Genomic DNA, 26,210 nt, shown 5'->3' with positions numbered 1-26,210 from the left:
TAGTTAAAAAAAAAAAAAAAAAAAGCTTTTACCACGTTAGAGATCTGAAAGGCCAACCCTTTAGTGAGGCAGATACCAGCCTGAAGGAAGGGAGGGAGGGAAGAATTGGGGGAAGGAGGGTGGGAATGCACTGTTCACTGACCAGCTCAGCCCTCTCCGAGAAGAAAAGGTGTTAACAGGGATAATCAACAAGCTGCTGGCTTATGCCCAGATCTTCAAGTCTGTAACTTAGCAAAGCGCCATTCGTTTTAGTGGCGCTGCACCGAATTCCGCCCCCCCCCACCCCCGCCTCGCCCCCAGCAGATCGGGTATTGTTTCGTAGTGCACAAAGCAGTGTGGGTCCTTGTAAAGACTTTAAAACTTCTCTGGCAGAGGAGCATGCTGCTCCTCAGCACAGCATATTTGTTACCTGCTACAGTGTCCTTCTGCCTAGTTTTGTTTATAACACTTGAATTGGCATAATACCTTAGAAGTGGCTACGTCCAGACAACATCAACTTAGAGAGGAACCAGCCTATATGTTATACATCTCCCTTTCTCCTTATCTATAGCTATTGTGCAAGACATTTGGACAAAGCCAAAGTGAGATCCAGGATATTCTAAAGCTCAAAAGAAATACCTTTTTGAAACATAAATTGTTAGGTATCTTAATAACTAAGTGAGCTTTTTCTTGAGAGAGGAACTAGACATCATCAGTACAGGACGACATAGCCTCCAAATGACTTTCAAAGAAAAAAAAAAACCCCATGAATTTCCAAAGGAGAGAAATGTTCAGGTTCTCCTGTAGAGTAGAATAGATCTTGAGGGATCTCTCCTTGATGATCATGTGGTCATATCTCCTTGTAGCCATGATGCCAAGTGACAATTTGCAGGGCCATTTACCTCCGTCTTGGTAAGGAAACTTACCAGGGAAACCTCATGACTAGATACCCTGCTTCAAACCTAAAATATCTCTAAGCTCTGAAGGCCACCGACAGAGTTACTGTAGATTAAAGACAAGGATGTGCCACACAGGAGGACATGTTAGAAAACCACAGAAGGTGGCAATGCACTGCATTTTGGTTGTGACTTGGGACGATTTTACATTTTACTTCAGGTGAAATTTGAGGTCCAATTCCTGCAACTGAATCCATACTGGAAAATTACTCAATCTCACTGATTCCTTTTGGGAGAGTACGAGCAAAAATACCCCTAAAAAAAGGTTCATCTGAAAAGCCTAAGCTAAAGTTTAAAGATGTTTCAGCCAATACTCCTTATGTTTATGTCCTAAAGGGTCTGAAGATACATAGTTCTCTTTGAACAAATACACAGAGCTGGAAAAAAACCAAAGGTATGATTGTGGCTTCTTGGTGCACTTGATGCAATTCCTAGATATGCATTTGAAAATATAAACAAACCCCAAACACTTATCATGCCAAACTCGTGTACTTTGCCTTATCTGTAGTCTCCATACAGAGATGTTAAGAGTAGCATGCAGCAATATTGTAGCTAATTTGGAATTGTTATTAGAAGTGAGTGGAATTTCTTCAAACACCTATGCATTTTTCCACTCGTACTCTGAGGTTTTGGGATATAAGTGGATTTCTTTGCAGTGGAGCTCAGCTTTGGCAGAGAAAAAGCTCACTCATGTAGATCCCTTAATGATTCCTAGTTTTTTTACTTTCATTAAAAAATAATCCAGCCACTAAGCCAGGAAACATGAAATTGCTACTCTAATTGGTTTAGTGGTGGACTTGGTAGTGTTTGGTTAATGGTTGGAGTTGATGATCTTAAAGGTCGTTTCCAACATAAACGATTCTATGATTCTATGATCTGCTTTACAGGAGAGTTACCCCAAATCACTACAGCATTCTAAGTAACACGACAATTGAGATTGCAGTAATTTTTCAGAGTGCCCCTTTATTAAAGGGCCCTAAAAGGCAAAAGAAAAATGAAGTAATTTCCCTGGGCTGGGTATTTTATAAGCAATCTTTATCAGCTCCTGACCTTCCCTGTTCAGGGAAGCGTTGTGGCTTCGTATTTGCATACAACAGCCTGAAACGCAGGCTAATAAAGGCCGACGTGTAAGTTCCAAAAAAAAAAAAAAAAAAAAAAAAAAAAAAATCACGGGCCCCTCACACAGCGCGCTTAGGCTGGGGCAGCGAAAGCAAAACCCGGGAGAGGTCCCCCCGGGGGATTTGCGGCCCCTCCGCCCCCGGGGGGGCCCTGCGGTGGGTGCCCTTCCCGGGGCTCCCTTTGCTTCCCTCCGGCTTGTTTGGTTTGCAAGCATCCGTGGGAGCAGGAGGAGGATGAGGGCTGGGGGAAGGGGAGAAGCGGAGCCCCGCTCCGGTGCGGTCTGGCTGGGGGCGGCTGCCGGTCCCCAGCGGGCGGGGAGGGCGGCCCGTGCCCCCCGCCGCGGGAGGGCTGCTGGGGGGGCCCCGGGCCGGACCCGCGGCCTCTCCCTGCGGCTGTGAGCAGGGGGGGTGAGCCGGGCGGGCCCGCCTCCCCGGCGGCGGCGGCGGGAGGAAGGGGCCGGGCGACGCATCCACCTGGCGGCACCTGCCCCTTCCCTGCCGCCGCCCTCCCCCCCGCCTAACTCCTCCCCGCCCGCAGCGGCTCCTCCCGGATCGGTGAGACGCGTCCCGTCCCGTCCCGTCCCCTCGGCTCGGCTTCGCCGGGGGCAGCCCCAGGTAAGCGCGGCGCTTCCCGCCGCCCGGCCCGGCCGCGGCCCCTCCGCCCCTCACGGGCTCTTCCCCCCTGAGGCGAGCGGAGCCGCCTCCGCGCGCCGGGGAGCGCCCTCTCCCCCCCCCCGCCCCCCCCCCCCCCCCCCGGGGGGCCGTTCCGAGTTGCGCCTACGGTTTTTTGGCTTTTAATTAAGGAACTTGGGCTTTGCTTTGGGAGGGGGGCGGAGGGACCCCGGAGGCATCTGAAAACCGCCGGGCTGCTGCGGGGGTCGGCGCGGTGCCCGGGGCGGAGAGCCCCGCGGGGGCTCCCGGGGCTGGGGGCAGCGGGGTCGGCGTCTCCCGAGAGCGAGGAAAGGAGGCGCCGGCTGATAAAATCGAGGGGGCGCGTAAGCTCGCCCCTTGCAGCCGTGTCTCCCTCTGCCTTACCCGGTTGCCCCCTTTCCGCAGCTGGTTTCTCTACCGGTAGGTGCAGGGCGAAAAATTTGCGCTTCCCCGCGGACCGGTGGGTAAGGCAAGACGGGGGCTCAGGTAGCACAGGAGAGGTGGGCGGGTGCGGTGAATAACACGAGGTACGAGGGGAAAGGTGCGGAACGCTCTACGTTGTCCCACCTCGTACTTCTCTGGAGGTGGAGGTGGGCCATCCCTTGCCCTTGTGGCGAAGGGAGACGAGATGCTGCGAGATTGGGCAGCTTTTTCAAGGTCACGGAGCGAGTAGTGGCTCATCTGGAGAATAAACGAGAAGAGCAGCTAGTTGTGGGGCCTCTTCGTTGTGTATTAATGTCACCGCTTATTTGGTTTCTTGTGAAAGCGCTGATTTCTGTTTACAGCTGTCACAACTTGTCGAGTAATTTTGGAAGAGTAACTTTGTTGGTAGAGTGCCTTCCTGCAGGAGCCGTATTCTTGAAACTTCTGGGCCAAAGCTTTGAATGCTGAAATTGGCCGCACTCCGCACCTCCCCTCGGGTGGCTTTAGTGATGATCGTAGCTTACCTGGACCTCTAATTTCACCTCAGGTTTCTGGGTGGGTGTCAGCGAATTTAAGAGAGCATTGTGCCTTTGTCCTAAGTATCCCTGTTTGCCCTGAGTAAAGTGATACTAATGCCTTTAGTGCTTTAGAAGGAGCCGAAGGAAGCAGCTTCACCTCTGGCGGGTGATTTGCATCGACTAAGGCAGTGCTAGGTGGGGGAAGAGGTGGTCGTTGTGTGTGGCATAGATCAATGAAACTGAGAAATGGTTGCAATTGTGGCTGTTACCTACGTGTATCAACGTAAACGTAAAGCCAAAAGACAGGTGGACTAGGATAAAATTTGATGTCAAAGTAGGACTTACCATGTCTTTTTTTCCGTTTTCCTTTCATTTTTAACCTGTCAAAAATTATACTGGTGCATAGGAAAGTCAGCCTAGACCAAATCTGTCATGGTAGTCTCACCTGAAAGTGGAAATAAGTTGAAACTATGTTCCTGGTTGTTGATGGAAAAACAAAGCAAAACAGTGTTCTGGGATGTTGCTCAAAATACTTCTCTCAGAGTTGCCGCTCCTGGAGATTTGGGCTCTTTCTCTTGCGTCAGTCAAGGGTCTGTCCACACTGAGTAGTTCCAGTACCACGACGGCAGCTCAGCTGTGTCCATGCTACTACATCAGTACTTCTCCCATGTCTTTGATGCCTGGATCCCTAAATGTGTCTCTGGCATTATGAGCTTCACCATGGAGTGAATTCAAACCTGCTGCCAGCAGGCTTGCTTTTCTTTATCTGCCATAGACCTCTTGGAAGTGGTTTACAGCTCCTCAGGATCTGTAGTTCACAGGTTGAAAACAGCTGACCTGGACAAATAAGTCTGATTTGTTAACATTGCTAGTTTTTATTTTTCTGCAGAATGGGTACCTACTGGTACCATATTCATACAATATTCATTTGCAAATCTAATATGGTAAATAAGTATTCTTGAGAGCTTTTTTTCCTTGCCAGAGACTTTCAGTGCCGCAGACAGAGACTTGAATTTTACTGCCAGAAGACGAGGTTATTTGCTCCTGTCATGGAAGGAGAAAGGGGGCAGAGGCAGAACCGAGGATGCAGTGTAGGGGAAGAAGGCATCCAAATGCCAGGCTGGCTGCTGCTGCATCCTTTAGCAACGCTGTGATCTGTGCACATGAGGTGGTGGGTGCTGTGGGCAATGGCTGCCTCTGCAGTTGTTGCCTGACCAATAGGTCCATCTCCCACCATCCCAGCAAATCTGGTTCTTCTGGGCTCTTGGTCCTTTCTATTTCAGAAACGGCTTTTTTTGTAGGGTCTTCTGCCACTTGCCATCCACCCAGCTAGGTGACAGCTTTTCAGCCTCCTTTTCCCACCCCGCTGTTCCTAACAAAGGCACGTGATGTACTTGTGATAGGCTGAGTTTCATGGTAACATCCGGTTTCAGAGAAGACAAATAGGTGATTGATGGAACAGGCTGCCCAGATTGGTGGTGGAGTCGCCATCACTGGAAGCATTCAAAAAACGGGTAGATGTGGCACTTTGGGACATGGTTTAGTCTAGTCTACTCTTAACTGGTTTAGTGAAGACTTGGTAATGTTAGGTTAATGTTTGGACTGGATAATCTTAAAGGTCTTTTCCAACCTAAATGATTCTATGATTCTATGGTTATTCATAGTATGAATACAGCATCCTGTAACTGTTTAAAATGAGACTGCTATGCTCACAGCTTTTTAATGCCTTTTTTTTTGCACATGGAAGTAGTATTAATCTTGGCTTGCTAGCCTTGGGAATACTGTTGCAGACTTTGAGTTGCTGGTAGTGCTTATCAAGAGGCACAGTTTTTTGACACCTGTTGATAAGTAGTTCTACAGTTTAATGATATTTTGGGAACTAATCTAGAATAGCTTCAAAGCTATTTCTTAGGAGATCTGAAAATGCCAAGGCTCTATTTGTGGCAACAGTTCATATAAATATTTACACAGTCTCATATAGTTCTCTGCAAGATGTGTAATGTTACTGCATAGGCACACCGAGTAGAGCTTACCTCTATTGCGAAGGTTAGCCAAAAGGCCAGGACATTGGAAGAACCCGATTTTGATAACTTTGAGACATTCAGTTGCTTGTTGATTTGTCTTTGACCCCTTCCAGAGCATACGTTTTACCCTGCAGAGTAAATTACATTAACTTTTTTTAATCATAGCAATAAAAATATTCAGTACTACTTCCTGAAGAAGTATCAAGGAAATCTTGTTAATGAAATGAGATGAAAATTCTTATTTAATTCCTTTCCTTTTTCATACATAATTGGTTTTTTTTAACCTTTCTACACTTCATTTGCAAGACATGATAATTTTTAGTGCTGCTTGTTAAACAGGAATCTTGACCATGTTTCTTTTCTCTTGTCCAGATAGCAGAGGCAGGAATCACCCAGTGTGTGAAAAGATCATGTAAATGAATCTGGAATCATCTCTTTGCTTGTTTTCTCTCTTCTTATTTTTTTTTTTTATTGCCCCTCCTCCCTTTCCTCCCCACCTTTGTATCATGGTTGTATTGCATTTAAGGTTACGCTACCAAAACTTCTAAGTGGTTATAAAACAGTTGGGAATGAAAAAAATGAAAGCATACTTCCTTTCTAACGTCATCAACAAAAGCCATAATTTGTTGGCTTGCCCTTCTTTAAGGTTGAGCTTTGCACTGGAATTACTCCTTTACTATCTTAATGAGTTTTGTCAGCTTGTTTATTTCCATGTGCTCTATTTCTTTATCTGAATAAAGGGAACTGCTAATTTTGTTGATGTGACACTGTGTTAGTCAGTGTTCATGTAGACTGGATGCTTTTATGCTTCCTCCTTTTAGAAGCTGAACTTCATGCATTTGACTTTTAACTGTTCTGTCCTCTTCCTTCTTACTTGTTTGCATGTGGTTGCTTTTACCTAGGTCTAACTGTGAAGAACTATTGTGAGTTTTTTGTTGTTATTTCAATTGTTGATACCTATCATAGAGCTTGTCAAACAGCTCTATTTCAGGAAATAGCACAAAATATGTATTGAAGTAATATGTAAATGCAGGAAGTATAATGTTGCCAATATAACTCTGGCTTCATTGGCCAAGTGGAATTCACAGTGTTATATTAGGATATCTGAAGGTAGTTATTCCATCCTATAGACTTCAGCATCTAGGCATGGAAACAAAATATAGTGATATCTATATAAAAGCTTGTGGAAACTAATATAGCTAGCAGTACTCGTGGAACTCAACACCTCCAAAGCATGGTACTGCTCTTAATTAACAACTATAACATGGTGTGTACTAAGGAAATACTATTATTATTTCTTGCATGGAGAACTAGGGTAAAAGCCAGCAAGTCTGGTTTCATTAACAAAATCGTGGTAAAATCTTTAGGGTTTCTTTGCCTTTCATTCTTTCTGTTGTTTTTTGGGGATGTTGACTCCTGGCTAGTGAAGGATACGTGCAGTATAAAGGAGTCATGACCTGATGCTGCTGTTAGGAGGCAAAAGCGGAGGCTTGCCTTTGCCCAGCAGTTGCAAGGTGAGGGGTTTAGGAGGAGGTGGTGGTGAGGACCACTCACAGCTGAGCAGCACGACTCTGTGCTTGGTGCTTTTCCTGTCCGGGGGACCGAGTGGCTGTCACTGTGGTAGGGAGGAAGACAAGCCTTTGAAGGACTAACAGTGGAGGAAGGCTATTTTCAATTAAGTAGTATGTTACCAAATGAGGTACAGACCAACTCTACTGCACCTTTTGCTTAAATATAAAGAATTGATTTGCAGAAATCCATAGAAAAGCTAAAAAAGCTATTGGATTACATTTGGTTTGAATTAATCTAGTATTTTCAATTTTTTTATTGTTGTTTTTTTTTCATTCTGACAACTTTTATTGGAAAAAATTATGTATTTTTTTAATCTTAATGACCCATGACAGAACTTTGATTATAACACTCCTAAGGCACATGTGAGAAGAAGCTAAGATATCTCAAGTAATAGCTGTGAGCTGCAAGGCGGTACGTTTCACTGTATTCATCAGTATACTATGTCAGTGACGGCTATATGTTTTATACTCTTATTATTGCCTGTCATTAGAAGCAGTAGTGTTATTTCTTTACTTTCAGAGTTATGAAACAAGCACACTCGATTTTGGACCTTCTGGGTTGCTGGAAGTCCAAATGCTGGTTCTGCTCCATCCATACTGGAGTAAACTGAAGTTTTTGAAATTCAAGGGCTTGACTGCATATGAGTGATGGGTCCCTTTAATTATTTGGGTATACTTTTTCCAAAGCTAGAAGGTGTTAGCAAGCTGACCTGCAAGGCTCTGGCTCCCTGGGCCCTGACTCTTACACCTTCAAGCTTGCTGCGGGGGTGAGCTCCATCCCTGCTTCCTTGCCTGCGGATCTCTGCATGCTTTAACTCCACCAGCTCACTTTAAAGGACTCTTGAGGTTTGTTTCTTCAGATGTACCCAGTAAAGTGCCATGATAGCTCGGCAGACATCAGGAGGAATGACTGGCAGTAGGAGGGAAGGATAGTTGTGTGTTCCCACTAAACTCTTCTGCACCAGAGTGGGTTTATGATACTTTTATGTGGGATCTATTTAAATCTGTCTGATGTGTGAGGTGAGTTAGAGGCCAAAGTATTGGACTGAGATAAGACGGACCAGTCTCTTCTAGCTCTATAGTTGTTGGGATGGGGAGTGTTTGACAGGTCAGTTTGTTTCTCCATGACCCAGCTTCCTTATCTGTGAAGTTGTTGCAGTACCCTTGATGTGTTTGTAAAATATTTTGAAGTGTGTCAGTGATTTGTGTTTAAGAAAACTAGATCGTATCATTATTGGATGCTACACATCAATTTTTGCCTTAAATGTTTGCAGACTGATGGGAACCCAATAGTTTTGCTTTAATCTGTTTTTAATACACTGGCAAATGTGTATGTGTAATACTATGGAAATCTGTATGTACCTATGACTTCCCTGTGTTTTGTGGTGTGATAACGGAAAACTGTTATTAATCAGAATCTGGATGGGGAATAGATTAACAAGAACTAAATTGGGAGTGATGGTTGAAAGCCAGTTAAGCAACAGAGATATTTTTTCCTCAGTTGATTTTAAAAAAAAAAACCCAAAACCAAACAAAAAACCAAACCCAAACCAAAACAAAAAACCCCAACCAAACCTCCCTGCCCCAAAAAAGAGTGAGGAAGACTGCCATCTGCCAATCTGCAAAGCCTTTCAAATGGTTCTTTGGTCATAAGTACCTGTTGGCTTAACTTGGAATCACCACCTAGTATTCTTCTGTCTGGTATCACTAAATTTCCTAATCCTTTTTTCCCCCTCCTTTTCAGAGGACAAGGAACAAAAATACCTTCCTGTGACTTCTTACTTGTCCTCTAAGTCTGGGCAGAGCTGCACTTCTCAACTCTGCTGTGAAGAGCTGGGCAAGAATGGATGCGACATAAAGTGGAAGTCCTGAAGCCTGAGTCACCAATCTGATGGACTTACTGTGAGTAGGGGTAAGACTTGTTTTTCACCTATCTGCCATGCAAATAAGACTTCAACAGTGCATTATTATTTACTTATTTTTGCTAGCGCTAATAAGCAAATACCAGAATCAGCCTTCCTAAACTGTCACGAAGTATTGGCATGCTCGAGATGTCAAGCTGCTGTTGAAACCTGCTTCAAAGACATTTGCACTTCAGTTTTGGGTGACGTGACACCTTGGTAGAGATTCTAAAACATAACCTTATACTTCGGGCTGAATTATGCTGTGTCTTAAAGCAACTGCTCTTTATAGTTGTAGCTTTTAACAGGGGCCATGGCAGTGTGCCTGTGTGCAAGGTACTGCTCTGCAAGCTGGAGAAAGGTATTTCTCAGTGCATGACTGAGGCACTTCCTAGGCTTTGTTTTCATGTAAAGTAACATTATGAGAGGAATCAACAGATTAAATTATTTATTAAAATGATTGCTTGTGGAGGTGTATAACTGCCTATTTTAGAACTGCAGCAGCAAAGATTTTGTGTTTCTTGTGTCTTTGCTAATCTGTGGTTTTACTTAATGTTAATGTTTAACTCTAAAATAAACTGCTATATGCTTGAAATGTTGGATGTAGCTCCTCTCTTTTACTCTATTTGAAAAACTTTTGTATTGGTGTGGCATGTTGTTTCCCTGCTGTGCTTCTCTCCCTGTTTTTAGTGTGTTGGCTACAACACACAACCAAGAACACAACTGTTTGCAACACGGAAGACTGAAAAAGATGTGGCTTGTGGGGCTGCTAGCTGTGGCGTTATCAAATGAGTTAGTTGAATTTGTATTTCCTGATGCTTTGTTCATGTTCTCGTTTCTGTGTCATAAACCTCAGATACATGAGTAAGTGTTGAGAGAGGCAGGAGGACCTGAACTTGGTACTGACACCATGTGGGTTGTTGCCAGGATATTTTTTAACTCTCATTCTGTCAATGAGGGTGAGCACTAACTTAATCTTCTCAGGTTGTGTGGCACTCGTGTTAATGAATAGTTGCCACTGTATAATCCTCGAGGTTGTATTGCGAGGCTATTGAGATTTGATTGCATGCTGCACCTTAACTTGTATCCCCTCTTGAAATACTTACTTATTTTATTCCCCGCCCCCCGATTTGGTGTTTTCCAAAGGAAAGACCAACAAGAAAGGTGGACAAAGCTTTTGGTTGTGACTGTTTTCTGTTTTGCTTTTTTTTTAATATAGGTTCATTCTTTACTTTCAAACACTTGAATTGTTTCGATACTGCTAACAAAGGAAAGATGACCTCTACTGTAGTGAGTAAACAAAATATTCCAAATATTCCTCTCTGATTTTTTTTTTTTTTTTTAAATGAGGTTTCACTCCTTTACAAGTAACAGCCTATTGGGTGATGTCCTGCTTAACAAGTCTTTTAAAATCCAGAGTATTTGTTGTGTTTTCTTTTCTGCAAAAAGGGAAAGATACACCGTGAGCCAGGTGTAAGAGGCTTGAATTAAGTAGCATTTCAAGTGCTTAGATAATCCTGGGAGAGGTTTATGCTTTTAAAGCTTATTTTGGAGGGATAGATTGGAATGGCTTCTAACTAGTTCTTAAAGCTCTTCCAGGATAAATATTCCACAACCTGTTCTAGGCCAATGCATTTCAGAAATAGCTTAAGTATACCTGGTGTTGTCATAGGACAAAACAGGGCAGTAAGCATTTATCCTAGACCTGGACTAATGCACACGCAAAGGCTGTTACTTGTCAGCACTTCTTTGGATGATGGTACTGCCTAAAACTGTCCTTGCTGCACATTTCTACCCTGTCAGATGTTCCAGTGCAATCGTTTGTGCAGCCAGCTGGAGGGCTGGGCTCAAGAATCCTTCTCAGGTTGAGTTACTTTGGATCAGGAAACTGAGCTCTTCGTACTCCTTCCAGCCTCACTCTCTGTTACTTTTATTCTTCAAAGTGCAAAGTATTAGGCATGTACTGTAAATCTCTTTCTCTGTGTAAATTGGAGTCACTAGTATGTGTATGAATGCATGGTGTATTGCTGCATTGGCAGAACTACTTAGTAGGGTTCTGAATGTAAATGGCATCTGAAACTTATTTTGTCCTAATTGCAGTCTTGCCTCTTGTTTTTAATTTTCTGCTGTTTCCTTCCCCTCAACATTATCATTTAGAGTCAACCGCCATACTATGAAAATCATGGCTTTCAGCCAGAAAATGTCTGTTCTGCCAGGCAGCCAGTAAATGCTAACCCAGACCCAAAGTACTTCTCAACAAATGCTCCGTCAGCGCCAAGCTGTGATCCAACGGTTGCTACCCATCAGTCGAGTGGGCCAGTAGCATGTTCATCTGGGAGAACATGTGCACCAAGTAAGTTTTGGTGGGATTTCTTCCAATTTTAGACATAAGGTCTTCCAAAATAAGGTAATAAATGAAAGGGATCTTCCCTTCCAACTCCTGCATTGAAGGAGCCACCTTCCCGTGGATGAAGAATTAATAGCTGGCTGGGATGCTGGTGTAACTGGACAGGAACCTGGGCGATTTGGAGGAAGGGTAATGGAATGGAGAAAAGCCTGTATGGCAAAAAATGTCTGGTTTTAATGTCAAGGAAATAGATAGTGCTGGTTGCTGGAAATTGCCTTGTGAACCTAATTTCTCTCTTTCTCCTTCCTTTCATTTCAGATGTAAAGAAAACCATAGTCATTATATTATCCATTTTGCTAGTAATTTGTTGTGCAATTACTGCTTATTTCATCTGGTATTTTGGTAAGAACTTTTTTTTTTTTTCCCCTGAAAGAAAAGATGTATTAAACTTTTAAGGTTAGAAACATACAATCTTATCTTCCATTTTATGCTGAATTAAGGACAGGAAAGTCTTTGTTACCTGTCTCCCAAGAGATGAACTAATACTGCTTCCTAATGGCTCAGTTTTGTTTGTCTTTTTTTTTTTTTCCTTTCCTTTCTTTCTTTTTAATTAACAGTGCTGCTGTCACTTTCCTTTTCCTTCATTAAGTAAATAAGTTTTTGATGTTAAGTGATGCCATCAGCTTTTTCACTCTTCTGGAGCAACTTATTCAGGTGGCTTCTCTGGAAAGCTCTGATCTATCTGGCAAAAGCTGGTGCAGTACAACTGTACAACACCATAGCTGTTAGTAAAGCGTAGTTTGACCTCTTGCACTGGGTTTTTGCACTGGGGGATAGCTGGCATGTGACTCTGTGTGACCAACACATTCTGTGGTGCATTTCATTAGGGAAGTCACTGCTGTGCATTCTCTCTGAAACAGAACTCTGTTCCAAATTTGAACTTCACTTGATTTCAAGTGAAGGAAAGAGATTGAAGTAAATTTGTATACCTTAACTGCAAGAGTGTAGACAGTCACGATATGTTTTGTTTTGGTAAAATGGGATCTCTCTTGGAGCAGAAGTAATTCACGTCCATTTACTTGTTTCTGTGAAGCTTTTGCTTTGAAAGTGTTGTTAATGTTGTGTGATCCCAGCCTGTCTCACCACTGTAAGCTGTACCACAGATGATGACATTCGCCTTGGAAGTCATCCCCAAGCGGGGTGACTAAGCTCTGAAGCTGGACTAGAGCAATTCTGTTTGGCTTAGGTGAAGTTTGTTTTGTGCTATCTTAATTTCCATTTGAATGAAAGCCACTTTTCAAATGAAACAAAAAAATAATTTGCTATGATTTTAGGAGCCTCTCCTTTCTGTTCAGAAAAAGAAAGGAAGGGAAAAGGAAGTTCATTTAAAACTATTAGGATGACACTGTGTTCTTAGGGGTTTTTTTTTTACTCGCTTTGATTTATACAGGGTGAATGTAATCTTGTTTTCGGTGGCAGTGAAAGCAAAAGGAGTAATTGGAGTAATTGCTTTCTTCCTCCTTTTCTGTTTATAAGCCTTATACTTTGTCAGTGTAAAGCTGACACCTTTTAGACAATTTAATGGTGCTTGCTTATTCAGGGGAGACGGTGGACAAAATCCAATTAGCTGCACGAGTGACTTAATCTGACAAGAGATGTATAGGACAGAGCAATACATCTGTTGTGTCAGGCTAGGTCTCCTCCCATCTCTGAGTTTAAGAGCTCTTTCTGATGTTTTGCTCTATCCAAGTGGAATGCTCATTAAAGTGAGAGTTGGCAGTAGTTACCTGAGGCTAAGCTGATGTTCAGCCTAAGGGCTGTGTTGCTCTCTCCCTGCAGTACAGAATCGTTGTGTCACCTCCAGCTCCTTAATAGAGTGTGGATCTTCAGGAGTGTGCCTGCCACCCTCGCAGTGGTGTGATGGAGTGATCCACTGCCCCAACGGGGAGGACGAATCCCGGTGTGGTGAGTGCCGGCAGTCAAGGGGCGGGACCTTCAGCCAGCTGTGAGAGTTTTTGAGCAAATTGCCTTGTCCGAAGCTTGCCTAAGTTACAATAGGGTCATTTTAGCCTAAGTTACATCTCTAAATTGGTTTAGGATGTTTGAGCACTTTGAAGCCTGTATCTAGATATTCAGTTTGTTTCCAGTCCGATTGAAAAGCTGAAACAAAATGACTGACTCACAGGTTTGAGCTGGCTTAACTTTTAATCAGTTTTTAAAATATTATCTTTTAATTTGAATGGGGTTTGTGCAAAAGTGAATGTAACGTTGTCTCTGCAATGAACAGTCATCATTGACTTCTTAGCAGACCTTCAGGTGATAACATAAATCTGGTGGTCTTCAGTCAAGCTCATCTTTTTCCACATACTTTGCATTCCTCATTTGCCCCAATAATGCTTCAATTACTTCATAACTCCTTTGTGTAAGAAAGCCTGGTCTGATCAGAGTTTCCAGCTGAAAAGACGCCCAGGGAAGCTTTAGTGCAGAGCTGAAGGTGGAAGGTGAAAACCAATTTGTCCATTCCAAAGGTGTGGCATCTTGTTTCTAACACCTGTGTTGCACCAGTGCCACTCTGGAAAACTCCAGCTGTGCTCTTATTCTCTCTCTGGGAACTTTATTCTAAAAGGGTTAGCATTTACTGGCATGTGCCCTAAAGCTGTTCCTCTCCATTTGGTTGAATAATGGGTTTTTGGAGAAGCTTGTTCAATCTGTTCTTTTGCTTGAATTATTTTATATTAAATTCTTGTGCAGATAAATACATAATGGGGCATGGAATGTCAGAGCTAATTGCTCCTTGTTACATTCTTGCTTTACAAGCACTTGTCTGAAGAACTTCGGTGTATTAAGGTATAACATGTAAATAGAGTAGAATAGATTATATTTTGTCATATACACAATATATGATATATTAAGAAATGTATGGTTGTGTAGATAAAAGATAAGAAAAGACTGGCTATTGCAATCTTGCACAGTGGTAGAATGTGAAAGAGAATTTTAAGCATAAAAGCTGCAATGAAAACCTGAACACTGTATTGTACACTTACATTTTTAAACTGGTAGTTCTTAAATTGCCTTACGCAAAGAAATTGTTATTGTGATATTTCTGTCTACTTGGTATTTACTCAGAATTTGAGTAGAAGGCAGCGTTAGATTAACACCTGTTCATATGTACAAGCAAATATTATGGCTACCAGTGCTTTTAAGTAGAGAAAGGGCAGTAATATAGCGTGTGGTGTTCTTGGTTTCTTTTTTTTTTTTTTTTCTTTCCTTCTTCCATTTCTGGCAGTTAGACTTTTTGGACCAAACTTTATCCTGGAAGTTTATTCACCTGTCAGCAAATCCTGGTATCCTGTTTGCCAAGATGACTGGAATGACAATTATGGGAAGATTGCATGCAAAGACATGGGATACAGTGTGTAAGTCTAACCTTCATCAGCCTTTGGACATACGTAGAAAGGTTAAAATTTCCCTCTTGCTGTTTTTAAGAATGCGTATCTGAAACAAAAAGCAGTTGGTGATCTAGTTCTTGTGAACCCGAGTGGGTCTGATTTTAATGATGGTAGCTGTTACAGAATCAAAATGAAACATTGCTCCAAGTAACAAGGGTCTGGCACGCATGCAGTGGTTACTCAGTGGGGTCACTTGTATCTAATACATTCACTCACAATCATCTTCCAGAGCTCACTTCAGTTAGTAGCAAATTGTTATAATTGCTCAGTAACATCCAGTCTGACTTAACCTGTCATCACCAGTATTACATGGAAAGCCTTGGTCTTCTGAGGACACAAGTAACCCCAGCTCGTGTGGAAGATCACCATAAACATTCATGGCCCATAGTGCTGCCCACATTCTCCCCATGTAATGCCGTAGCATAAATTCTTCTGTGGTTGAAATATTTGATGTTGCCTCTCTGATGCAGTTGGCAAAGGCTGTCTTCTGGTATACACCACCTCTTTATGGTGGGGCAATGGAGTGAATTTATTGACTAGGCAGGCAGAACTTGTGTGTACCCATGCGTTGTTGTGGTGCTCTGAATTAAGGTCTCTGAACAGGCAATGATCCCAGTAGTTCCAACTCCAGTAAGACAGCCCAGCAGCAACTACGCAGAGCTGGTCCTCAGCTAGAAAGCCTGCCAGAAAAGCAGCACTTGCTACCCCTGTCATTGTCCCCCAGAAATGTGGTTGTCATGACTTACTGGACCTGAACTCTGCTATGCTGTGTAAATGTACCAGCAAAGGCATCTCTTCATCTTGCCCTGTTTCATGAGGCTGAAGATTCCTACATGTGTATGCATACTAGATAAAAATACTATTTTAATCTAGTAACTGTTTGGTTAGAAATGGAACTTGACAAATTGTTAAAGAACCTGAGTCTCTGGCACTGTAGTACAAGACTGGCATTTAATATAAAAAACAATCATATTTTTAGTGTTGTTCATGTCAGAAGCTCTATCTTAGCACAGTGTATTGCTTGTTTGAATACTGAAACTACTGGGTTTCGTAATAGACTTTCTGTTTTGCAGAGATACGTATTACTACAGTCGAGGAGTAGCAACTGAAGTCAGCTTTAAAAGCTTCATGAAGCTGAACACAAGTGCTGGGAATATAGACTTGTACAAAAAGCTGTATAGCAGGTATCTTTGTTTAATACAAACTTCTTTTATCAGGGGTCTTTTTAGCTGTTGTAAGAGGTGTAGCTTCTGCCCATAGCATAATGCAAGCACGTCTTTCAGTGGGGATTGTTAGAGGGAAGGAGACTTTGCTTTTAATCTGATTGCTGCAACTGTTCTCCCTTCTATTTAAAAACACAGCTGTCATTTTTCCATCTTTCCTCTCCTCTTTTAAAAGAGAAGATGTCCCATCCTGTTCCCTCCATGCTGTCTAGAAGGTTGCCATGTCAAAGATACTTTTCTAAGGCTCTTTGACCATCAACAGGAGTTTCTGTATGGTGACAATAGCTACCAGCTGTAACACATTCACAGCAGCTGGTACAGCTTTTTTTTGCAGTCACATGAACACACAGCATGCAGGATGGATCTTTCAGTGTGGAAAGGATAATTTTTATTCTCATTAAACAACTCTGAAGTTGTTTCTAGTTTCTAAACCTGTAGACTGCTGTGCCTGCAAAGCTCACATAGCTCCCTTGTTTAGGTTCTTCTACAACTACTCCATAAATCAGCTCAACTTTTTCTCATGCTGTTCATCTTGCTCCTCAATAGGCTTACAAACCTTTTGTACTGGCGACTGCAGTCTTCCACATGACAGTTTTGGTGAATGCAAGAAATGGTAGAGGCCAGATGGCTGCTGGTAGGGTAGCTGGAGGGAGTGAAAAAAGGAGGGAACCCTCAGCAGGAAGATGAGGGTGAAGGTGGGGCACATAGCTGGAAAGGGTGGGAAGCAGTTGGAGGGTGAACTTTGCTCAGCATTTGCTTCACTGTGTGCCTCAAATCCTGTTTGTTTTTTTATTTCTATTGCAGTAATTCCTGTGCATCAGGAAATGTGGTTTCTCTGCGCTGCATAGGTAGGTGACTGTTTCTCAAACTTCTGCTTCTTCATGCTTTGAAATGCTCTGGCTGGGAAATCCTTTGAATGTGCATAAATAATTGCCGTCTTTTGATGGGCAGATGATTTAACTCTGGTTCCCAAGTTTCAAACAGTGCAGTCTAAGGAGCAGGGTGAGGAGACAAGGAGGATGTTGGATCCCCAGTTACTTTTGTCTTTGCTGCCACCGGTTCCTTTAAATTACTTGCCTGCCATGAAGCTCTGTAGACCTTGCACGGCAGCTGTGGTGGGATGTCTGTGGCGCGTCTGCTCTCCAGCACGTGGCCATTGGGTGGGCGTTGTGTTCCTGACGGTCATGGCTGTCATGAGGCAACTCCTGGCTGTTTTCTGTTTTGTTGCGCAACACAAAGGCATGTGTCTGTGTGGCTTGCCAGAGATGCTTGAATACCACACTCAAAGATGTAATGAACTACTGGTTTATGGTTTGTGGTGAACCGAGGGCAGCAGCTACCAAATACTCACCTCGGTGTTTGCAATGTGAAGGGTGTCTGGGCTATGGGAGACTCGGGATCTCCATGTTCAGGGCAGGGGCCCAAGCTGCCGTGTATCGAATGCCAGCACTGCGGAGGTCGGACATGGGATTGTTTAGTCCGGAGAAGAGGAGGCTGAGGGGAGACCTTATCACTCTCTACAACTACCTGACAGGAGGTTGTAGCGAGGTGGGTGTTGGGCTCTTCTCCCAAGTAACAAGTGATAGGACGAGAGGAAATGGCCTCAAGTAGCATCAGGGGAGGTTTAGATTGGATATTAGGAAAAATTTCTTCACAGAAAGAGTAGTCAAGCATTGGAACAGGCTGCCCAGAGAGGTGGTGGAGTCAGCATCCCTGGAAGTGTTCAAAAAACGTGTAGACATGGCACTCTGGGACATGGTTTAGTAGGCATGGTGGTGTTGGGTTGATGGTTGGACTGATGATCTTAGAAGTCCTTTCCAACCTTAATGATTCCTACTTTACTTTCATTAAAAAATAATCCAGCCACCAAGCCAGGAAACATGAAATTAATTATTACTCTACCCTTAACTGGTTTAGTGGTGGACTTGGTAGTATTAGGTTAATGTTTGGACTGGATGATCTTAAAGGTCTTTTCCAACCAAAACTGTTCTATGACTCTGTGGTCTGTGCTGCCCTCTGCTAGCAAAGCCTGAGCTGCAGAAGCCATCTTCCAGACCAGCTCACTCTTCAACTAACACCTGTGTGTATGTCACTGACTCCTTAGAGTGCGGCCTGTCCACTAAAAATGTGAACATTATGAACAGAATCGTGGGTGGCAGCGGGGCGGTGCTGGGGCAGTGGCCGTGGCAGGTCAGCCTCCATGTGCAGGGCACCCATGTCTGCGGGGGCTCCATCATCACCCACCAGTGGATAGTGACGGCGGCACACTGCGTGGAAGGGTGAGTCTTGCTTGCGTGAGTGCCGGAGCGACTGGCTCGTTTTGTCTCTCGAATGGTGATTTTTTTTTTCTTCAGGCTGAAATGCACAAATTTACTTAAGTCTCCCAACTTTCTGCTTTAAAACTGAATTAAATACCATTCCTCCCCTCCCCCCTGCCTTGAATGCAGGTGCTAGGTACAGTATTTTGTCTATGTAGCAGTATGGTTTTCAAGCATTAAGGGAAAATTTGTTCTGGAGGAGGCTGGCTGCAGATCATCTGTCTGCTTTCTACAGAAAGAAAATCTTATTTTACTTGTTAAAGGTGGAAATTAAACTCAATGGTGGTGATTGGCACAGATACCCACCCAACATAAGAGGTAAACTCAAGGCACCAAACTTAGTGCCAGACAGTAAAATGTTTTCATGAAGATGTTGAATTACTCTGTGAGGAAAAACAAAGAAAAGGGGAAAAAAAGAAAAAAAATTCCCACACCCTCAAATATCACACAACTGTAGATGTGATCAATTTAAAGATGCCTGTACCATTTATTTCCTTGTATCTTCACGCCACAGGGTAGTAAAGCCCAAGTCAGTAATAAATGTAGATTTATACCTATCTAAGGAGCACTTTACATCAGTGTAAGGCATCAACAAGAAAAATAGCTGGTGCTTTGTACATTTTTAACCTATAAAGGAGAGTTGAGCGTATTGTGGTACCTTGTGTGCAGTGGCAGAATATGCTTAACAGGTGGCTGCCTCTGTTGGAGGGAAAACCCACTAGAGCAAAAACATTTTAACGGTTGGTTGGCTGGATCACAATTTGAGGCTAAGCCAAGGAAAAATAACTTTGACCTTAACCTTGAGGAAGGAATGCAAGGGTTTATTTTTATGTGATGATCTTATCCCTCCTTTGTTTTCTGATTTGAGCTCTGTAGTATGCAAAAGCTTTAGGAATGGCAACCAAGCTGTAGCTGGCACAAAAATGGTTTTCAGTCCTGGTTCCCCCCTGCCCCACCCCAGAGGGGGGATGACTTGCAAGCACTACTGCCTCAGCAGTTCTCATGGAGTTTTAACACTTGTGGGAGGTTTTCTGTTGAGCATTTGTAAACTGTGCTGGAGCACAAGAGACTACTTAAATTACATCTAGCAAGCATGGTTAACATTTAAAAAAAACCCACCAAAACCAAACAAAAAGTCTCCTGCCATTTTCAAGATAGTGAAATTCCTTCACTACATCATGTTTTTACTAATTCTGGCTTCTGCTGCTCTTGCGTGCTTTGGATAGTACACGTGAGTAATACTGACATGTGAGATCTCAGAAATAACTGCTTGGTTCCTCAGCCATGGAAATTAATAGAGACCAGTGTTGCAGTCTCAGACTATAATTTTCTGTGCCAAGTGACTAAGGGGATAGACAGTGATACTTAACCCATTTCAAATTTTTTTTTGGATGTATTTATGAAATTAGAGTCAAGCTTTCCTGAAGTCAGATGCCTTGCAATTTGTTTACCTTGTTGTTCAGAAATGGTAGTCAAATGCATGTGCATTCTTAGTCACACATGCATTTGGCTACCGTTTCTGAAGACAATATTTTGAAGGTCATAATCTGTGACTTGTTATCAGAGAAGCAAACCTTCTAACCTTTCTTTTTTCTGTAGACAATTTTCTGACCCATACAGTTGGAGGGTTTATGCTGGGATTCTGAATCAGCATGAGATGCTCCTAGGAAATGGACATAGAGTGCAACAGATAATTTCCCATCCGGCTTATGATACAGATTCTAAAGACAATGATGTTGCCCTTATGAAGTTAGAGACACCACTGCGTTTTACTGGTATGTATTCTGCTCTTCTTAAGGCAAAAATCCAATGGCAATGAGCATATATTTTCAAACTTCTGAAGTTCATCAAGAAATCCTTGTAGATACTTACGGGAAGAACACAAAATATGGGTAGACACCTTAGAGACAGGGTAGAGGTGGAGACAGAGGGCACACCTTCTGATTTTCTAAGTAGGATTTATTTAAATCTAGTACTTGGTAGGGAGTTTGGGCTCATCTCAATGATGTACTTTTACCCCAGAATGCTGTACAGTGTTTTAAGTATCGCCACTCCTATATGTGCAGACTCAGGACGTAGTGGTGGAGCAGCTGACTAAACCCTAAACCAAGTTATATCAAATAACAATTGGGAAAAAAAAAACCCAACCCCAAAACCAAGTGTTACAAGAATATCCTTTCTTAAAAGTAGATGTAGGCTGGTTGTAAGCAAGCAGTGAAAAATAGAGGACAAACCATTATTTAAACTTGAAGTCCTTTTTGTGTACAGTTCTTTTATATTTCAGTGCATCAGTTTAAAGCTACTAGAAGTAATCTGGAGGGGCTCTTCTGCTGCTGAGAGCAGGGAGGTTGTCTGTTTACCAGGTTTTTGTGTTTCACGCTTCTTGTATATAGACATTGAATCCTGCTTGCATTGTGATTATTTTCAGCAGGGTTTTGCAAAAAGAATGCAGAGAGGTAGTTGTCAGAAGTTTTTCTTCTTCTTTGTCCCCTGCTGATCAGAGGAGCTGGTGTTGCTTGTTCTAGTTAGCCTGATGAATTAGGCTAGAACCATTAACTGTGCTTGTTCCTCACTTTGAGGTAGCCATCTGGGAAAGGGCAGCTGGTAAGCCTTCTGCTGCTGCCTGCACTGCACAGTACTGCTTATCTGCAACGAGGGTAAAGTACAGAGAAAATGCATGGTGTATATGTATTTAAGTGGTAGTCATGCTGAGATCTTTCGTATGTATTTATTTTTAATTATGTCTGGACATCTGGGATTACAGATGCTACTGTGTTTGTTTTGTAGATACTGTACGGCCAGTTTGTCTGCCTAATCCAGGAATGATGTTCCAGCCCAATCAGCAGTGCTGGATATCTGGGTGGGGAGCAGAGTACCAAGGAGGTAAAGAGTGGCTCTGGAATATTTTTGGTCTTCTACATAAACCGATCCTCTTCAGTCCATGAGTAACTGTTGCATGGGCTGCTTGGGCACTTTGAGCAAGATCTGTTGATACGCTATTTTTTCACCCATTTCACAGCCCCTAATATTTACACAGGGCATTCTGTCTCAAAGCACGTTTTGATGTGTTGCATTCAGCAGACTGCAGAGGAGCCTCAAATCAGTACCGGGGGCCAGAAATATTCACACAGGAAACAATTCTGCACCCCTGCCAGCAGGGCCCCCTCTCCTGTGACAAGGATAGCTGTATGCCAAGCCAGTCCTCTGGGGACATGGGAAAGCTCAGGAGCCTGTGCTTTTCCACCACCTCAAGCTAAAATAGCATGATGCAAGTAAATTTGTAAGAAGTGAAAAGGAAAGGGAGGAAAGGTTTCTCTCAGTATGAGAAGGTGCTGGGCAGGGAGGGGGGTGTTGGGGAAGCTGGGCCCCGAGTATGGGAATTGCTGGCAGCTTGTGCAGGACCATGAAACTGTGGGGAGGTCCTCTTCGCCTCTGCAGACTTCATGTGCTTTTAGTAGCCCTGTAGATAGCACAGCTGATCTGGGGCTGGAGTAGGCAGGTAGGTGCCATGTTCTCTTGCTTTACCGTACACTGACAGCAAAGCAGGGTAACTCACTGACCTCTTGGAAGGGAGTTTTAATGTCACAGTTGTCTCTGTGTGATGGACCATACATCTTAAGTGTCCACCCCCATGTTTCTAGTAAGTTTATTTCATCTTGAACAGTGCTAGCTGCTGGGATTTGTAATAGCAACGTAATAGGATGCGTGTTCTAATTATGTCTTTGTATGTGTGTTTTTGTGCATGTTTCAATTTTAGGTAAAACATCAAATAACTTGAATTATGCTATGGTGTCCTTAATAGAACGTTCTAGGTGTAATTCTATCTATATATATAACGACATGATTTTGCCTACAATGATCTGTGCTGGATATCTAAGAGGAGGAATTGATTCCTGTCAGGTAATTATTCCTAATTAACACCTGATAATGATCTGATAATTTTTGTGGTCTTACTAATAGGCTTTTTAAAACATCTATTAATTACAAACAGGTCCTATGCAAAAAAAAAAAAAAAAAAAAAAAAAAAATTGAGTAACGTTTTGGTTGGGCTTCTACTTACTTTTGTGGTGCACCCCTTTGAAAGGGAGAGCTTTTGTTTCATCTTCTGAATGGCTGCCAGTGCCCAGTTCTCAGTAAATACCCAAAGAGGGTGAGGCAGTCCTTTTGAATGCTTCAAGGATGTTTTGTTATCTGGTACTTGAAAGTGAATGAATGTTCTTCATAATCAGGGTGATACCCTAGCAATATGTTTGTGAACAAGAACGTCACTAATGCTATCCCATTTAGTGCTTTCGGCAAACAATTTTCATCCCTATTGCACGCAGTCATCATTAATACTGTAATTGCCATTGCATTTTGTTTTAGTGACTACCTTAAAATGGTGGTTAGCTTTTTTTGAAACTTAACCTGTATTCCTGAAGTGAAATGGATTGTGTCTTTCCTGGTGGCCAGGTCACTAATAATGTGCTTGTATTTGTGCAGGGTGACAGTGGAGGTCCGCTAGTAACTAACAAAAACTCCGTGTGGTGGCTGGTAGGAGATACCAGCTGGGGAACTGGCTGTGCTAGTCCCAATAGACCTGGAGTGTATGGGAATATGACCGTGTTTACAGATTGGATTTATAAAAATATGCAGGTAAAATATCGGTTGTTTTTAATAATTTTAAATGTCCCAAATCCTGAAACATGATGTTATTTATAAAAGTAGATAAATGTGACTTGTCTGCTAATGAAGTTATTCTGCTGAGAAGCATCCAAGTAATTGATAAGATAGTCTCTCAGCAGAACTTGAACCTTTGGGTTTTGTTTTGTTTTGTTTTTTAAACAGGCAAACAGATGACAACGCTGTCTGTCCTTGTTGATCGATGTTTCTAAGAAGAATAAATGAAGCCATAGGTGCCTGGGATATTTATTCACTTTGCAAATGATTTTTTTTTTTTTCTCTTTGAATCTTCTTTTTAAAAATAACGTGAAGGATTGCACACTCGGTTCTGTGCTGGCTACAGTGACTGATCTTAATCAGTGAAGGAGTATCACAATGAGCACCTTTCTTCTTGTTGTGGTGCCTGGCAGAAAGTCTTTCTGTCAACTGCTTGCTGAAATGTCTCTCTTTAGTTGAGTAACTTTCACTTGATAATCAGGTACAGGCTTATAATGGCAATTTTAATCACAATTTAATTTAAGATTTTCGTAGCAGGATGCCGAGACAGTTGGTTTAGTGGAGTTTTAAATTAAATGTTAAGTAATGTGAACGTTGAATCTCTGAGCTGCTGGTTGGCAATTTAAAAATAAATGAATGTTTTTTTGGTATATGTGAAGGAAAGTTTTCATGCACTACGGTGGAGGCACAGAAAAAAAAATACTGTATATTCAGGTAGTTAAAAGTCCTCAGGATCTTGACACAGCAGTTATCCAAGTCAGTTTGCTCAAAGTGAGACCAGTCTGACTGTCTCAGTAATTAAAAGTGCTGTTCTGCCTTAAGCTGCTCTGAACCCAAAAAGGGCAAGACTTGCTGTCACTCTCAATGTCGGCTACAGAGAGGGATGCTCCGGAGCTGTAGTGGGAAGTGGTGAGTTAAGTGTCCTGATGGCAAGATCCCTGGCTGCGCCCATCGAGGCTGACGCTTGAACTCTCCCTGCTGTGAAAGGCAAAGGGCAAAGTTTTTCAGTAAGGCTGTGTTGCAAGGGATAGACATCTGATTGCAGACACACATACAGAGGGCTGGATGTTTTATACAAAGAAACACAAATCTGCATTTCTGCATAACCAGATGAACTACCTCATTTATTAAATTTGGCTTTTAACTCCTTAGAGCTCTCCTTTATGTATCTGCATGTATGTTTTTAGCAAAATGTAATTAATATCAGAGTGCCACCTCAACTAGGATTTTGAAAATAATTTATAATCATAGTACAGAGGATCAAAAAGCCATACCAAGTCACTTTTGTTAAGAAGGATAAATCTTTTGAATGAAATGACTCTACTAGTCTTGTTTTCTCTTTTGGTACTGAAATGCAATTATCTTGCATGTAAACACTGCACCAAATAAATATTTTTTTTTTTTACAAATAGTTTTCCTTAGTAGTGGTTTATATCTGTTTGCTTGGATTTTTTTGGAAGCAGTTGCTGGATTCAGTGTTTGAAGTGCTTTGAGAATCTGATTTAAAAAACTAACCAACCAACCAAACAAAACCCAAAGCAAAAGAAGGTGATCCAAGAGATTGTTTAATTCCAATATTTCAGGTCCTTGAACAAACCCAGGGAAGGAGAGGTGGATGTCCACGAATGTTGGATGTCTTTAGTGGCTGGGTCTGAGGAAATCATTCTGACTTATGAAATTGAATTAAATAAGGAAGTTTAGCCTAAAGGCAGTGGGTCCAGGGAGTCGCACCCTATTTTGTTATTACATCTCATGTTGCCTGAAGCAATGTATACCTGCCTTTCTTCTCTAGGTGTGAGACAGGGTGTTTTCAACAGCACACGATCATCGAGTGTGCCTTGGGGGATGCCATGAAGTAGTCAACAAGTTCAAAGTACTTTCAAAATGGAAATTAAGTAATTTAAGTTGTTACTGTATCAGGCGTTTTTTTACGGCTTCTGGCCTGCAGTGCTGCAAGTCAGTAGTGGCAAAACAGTATACTGAAATGTGGAAAACTGGCTGTAGTGCTAAACAGGGTTAAGAAGGCTGCATGCTGTACTGGGGTGAATGCTGTGCCACAGAAGTCAGCTGTCTGCTGCTGCAGTTTCATGTCAGAGGGTCAAACACCTTCTATCATTTCTAGCCTGTTGTGGTTTAACCCCAGTCAGCAACTAAGTATCATGCAGCCGCTTGCTCACCCTCCCTGCCCCGTGGTGGGATAGGGGAGAGAATTAAAAAAAAAAAAAAAAAAAAGTAAAACCCATGGGTTGACATAAAGACAGTTTAATAGGACAGCAGAGGAAGAGAAAATAATAATAATAATGATAAAAGACTATACAAAACAAGTGATGCACAATGTAATTGCTCACCACCCGCTGACTGATGCCCAGCTCATCCACGAGCAGCGATCGCAGCCCCCCCTGGCCAACTCCCGCCAGTTTCTATACTGAGCATGATGTCATATGGTATGGAATAGCCCTTTGGTCAGTTTGGGTCAGCTGTCCTGGCTGTGCCCCCTCCCAGCTTCTTGTGCACATGGCAGAGCATGGGAAGCTGAAGAAGTCCTTGACTGGTGTAAGCACTGCTTAGCAACAACTAAACCATCAGTGTGTTATCAACATTATTCTCATACTAAAACACAGCACTATACCTACTACGAGGAAGAAAATTAATTCTATCCCAGCTGAAACCAGGACACAGCCTGAAGAGAAGACTCCTCTTGTAAGCATCTCGGAAATTACTACATGGCACACTGGTACAAGCACATTTTTTTTAGCTGAATGCAGACATTACTCTTGCTACACAAAGCACAGCTTTGCCTGTTAAAATAAATCCTCCACATGAAAGATGTCATGAATACAGCATGCAGTATTATATTTTGCACTGGCTTCCATGAAATGAAGGAGCTTTTGGAACATTGTCCTTGCCCTGGGGAGGGGAAGGAGAAAGGCAGCAAGCTGCATGCTGAGACACCCTTCTAATGTGAGTGAGTGATTTAAGCCCTTCTGGACATTCCAATCCCACCAACTATTGAATTGCCCATCAGTCCCAAAATTTCCAGCAGTGCTCCAGGTATCCACAAGAAAGACCCTCT

The 26,210-nt window shown here is 42.6% G+C and overlaps 2 protein-coding genes across 2 annotated transcripts in view; both read left to right on the top strand.

The window, feature by feature from the left end:
- The window catches only part of C2CD2 (C2 calcium dependent domain containing 2), a 433,467-nt gene that overhangs the window by 214,810 nt on the left and 192,447 nt on the right, over nt 1–26,210 (top strand). The window lies entirely within an intron of this gene.
- TMPRSS2 (transmembrane serine protease 2) lies at nt 10,417–23,167 on the top strand. Its single transcript, XM_009480195.2, has 12 exons — nt 10,417–10,431; nt 11,299–11,494; nt 11,807–11,890; nt 13,328–13,453; nt 14,775–14,904; nt 16,011–16,121; nt 16,965–17,008; nt 18,265–18,439; nt 20,078–20,253; nt 21,266–21,361; nt 22,236–22,378; nt 22,961–23,167. Exons 1-12 carry the CDS (start codon nt 10,417–10,419, stop codon nt 23,165–23,167), a joined length of 1,503 nt encoding a protein of 500 aa, XP_009478470.2.

This window comes from Pelecanus crispus, chromosome 1 (genome assembly GCF_030463565.1).
Source record: "Pelecanus crispus isolate bPelCri1 chromosome 1, bPelCri1.pri, whole genome shotgun sequence".
NCBI lineage: Eukaryota > Metazoa > Chordata > Aves > Pelecaniformes > Pelecanidae > Pelecanus > Pelecanus crispus.
Note: the sequence above shows the minus strand (reverse complement) of the source record. Positions and strands in the feature narration are given on the sequence as shown.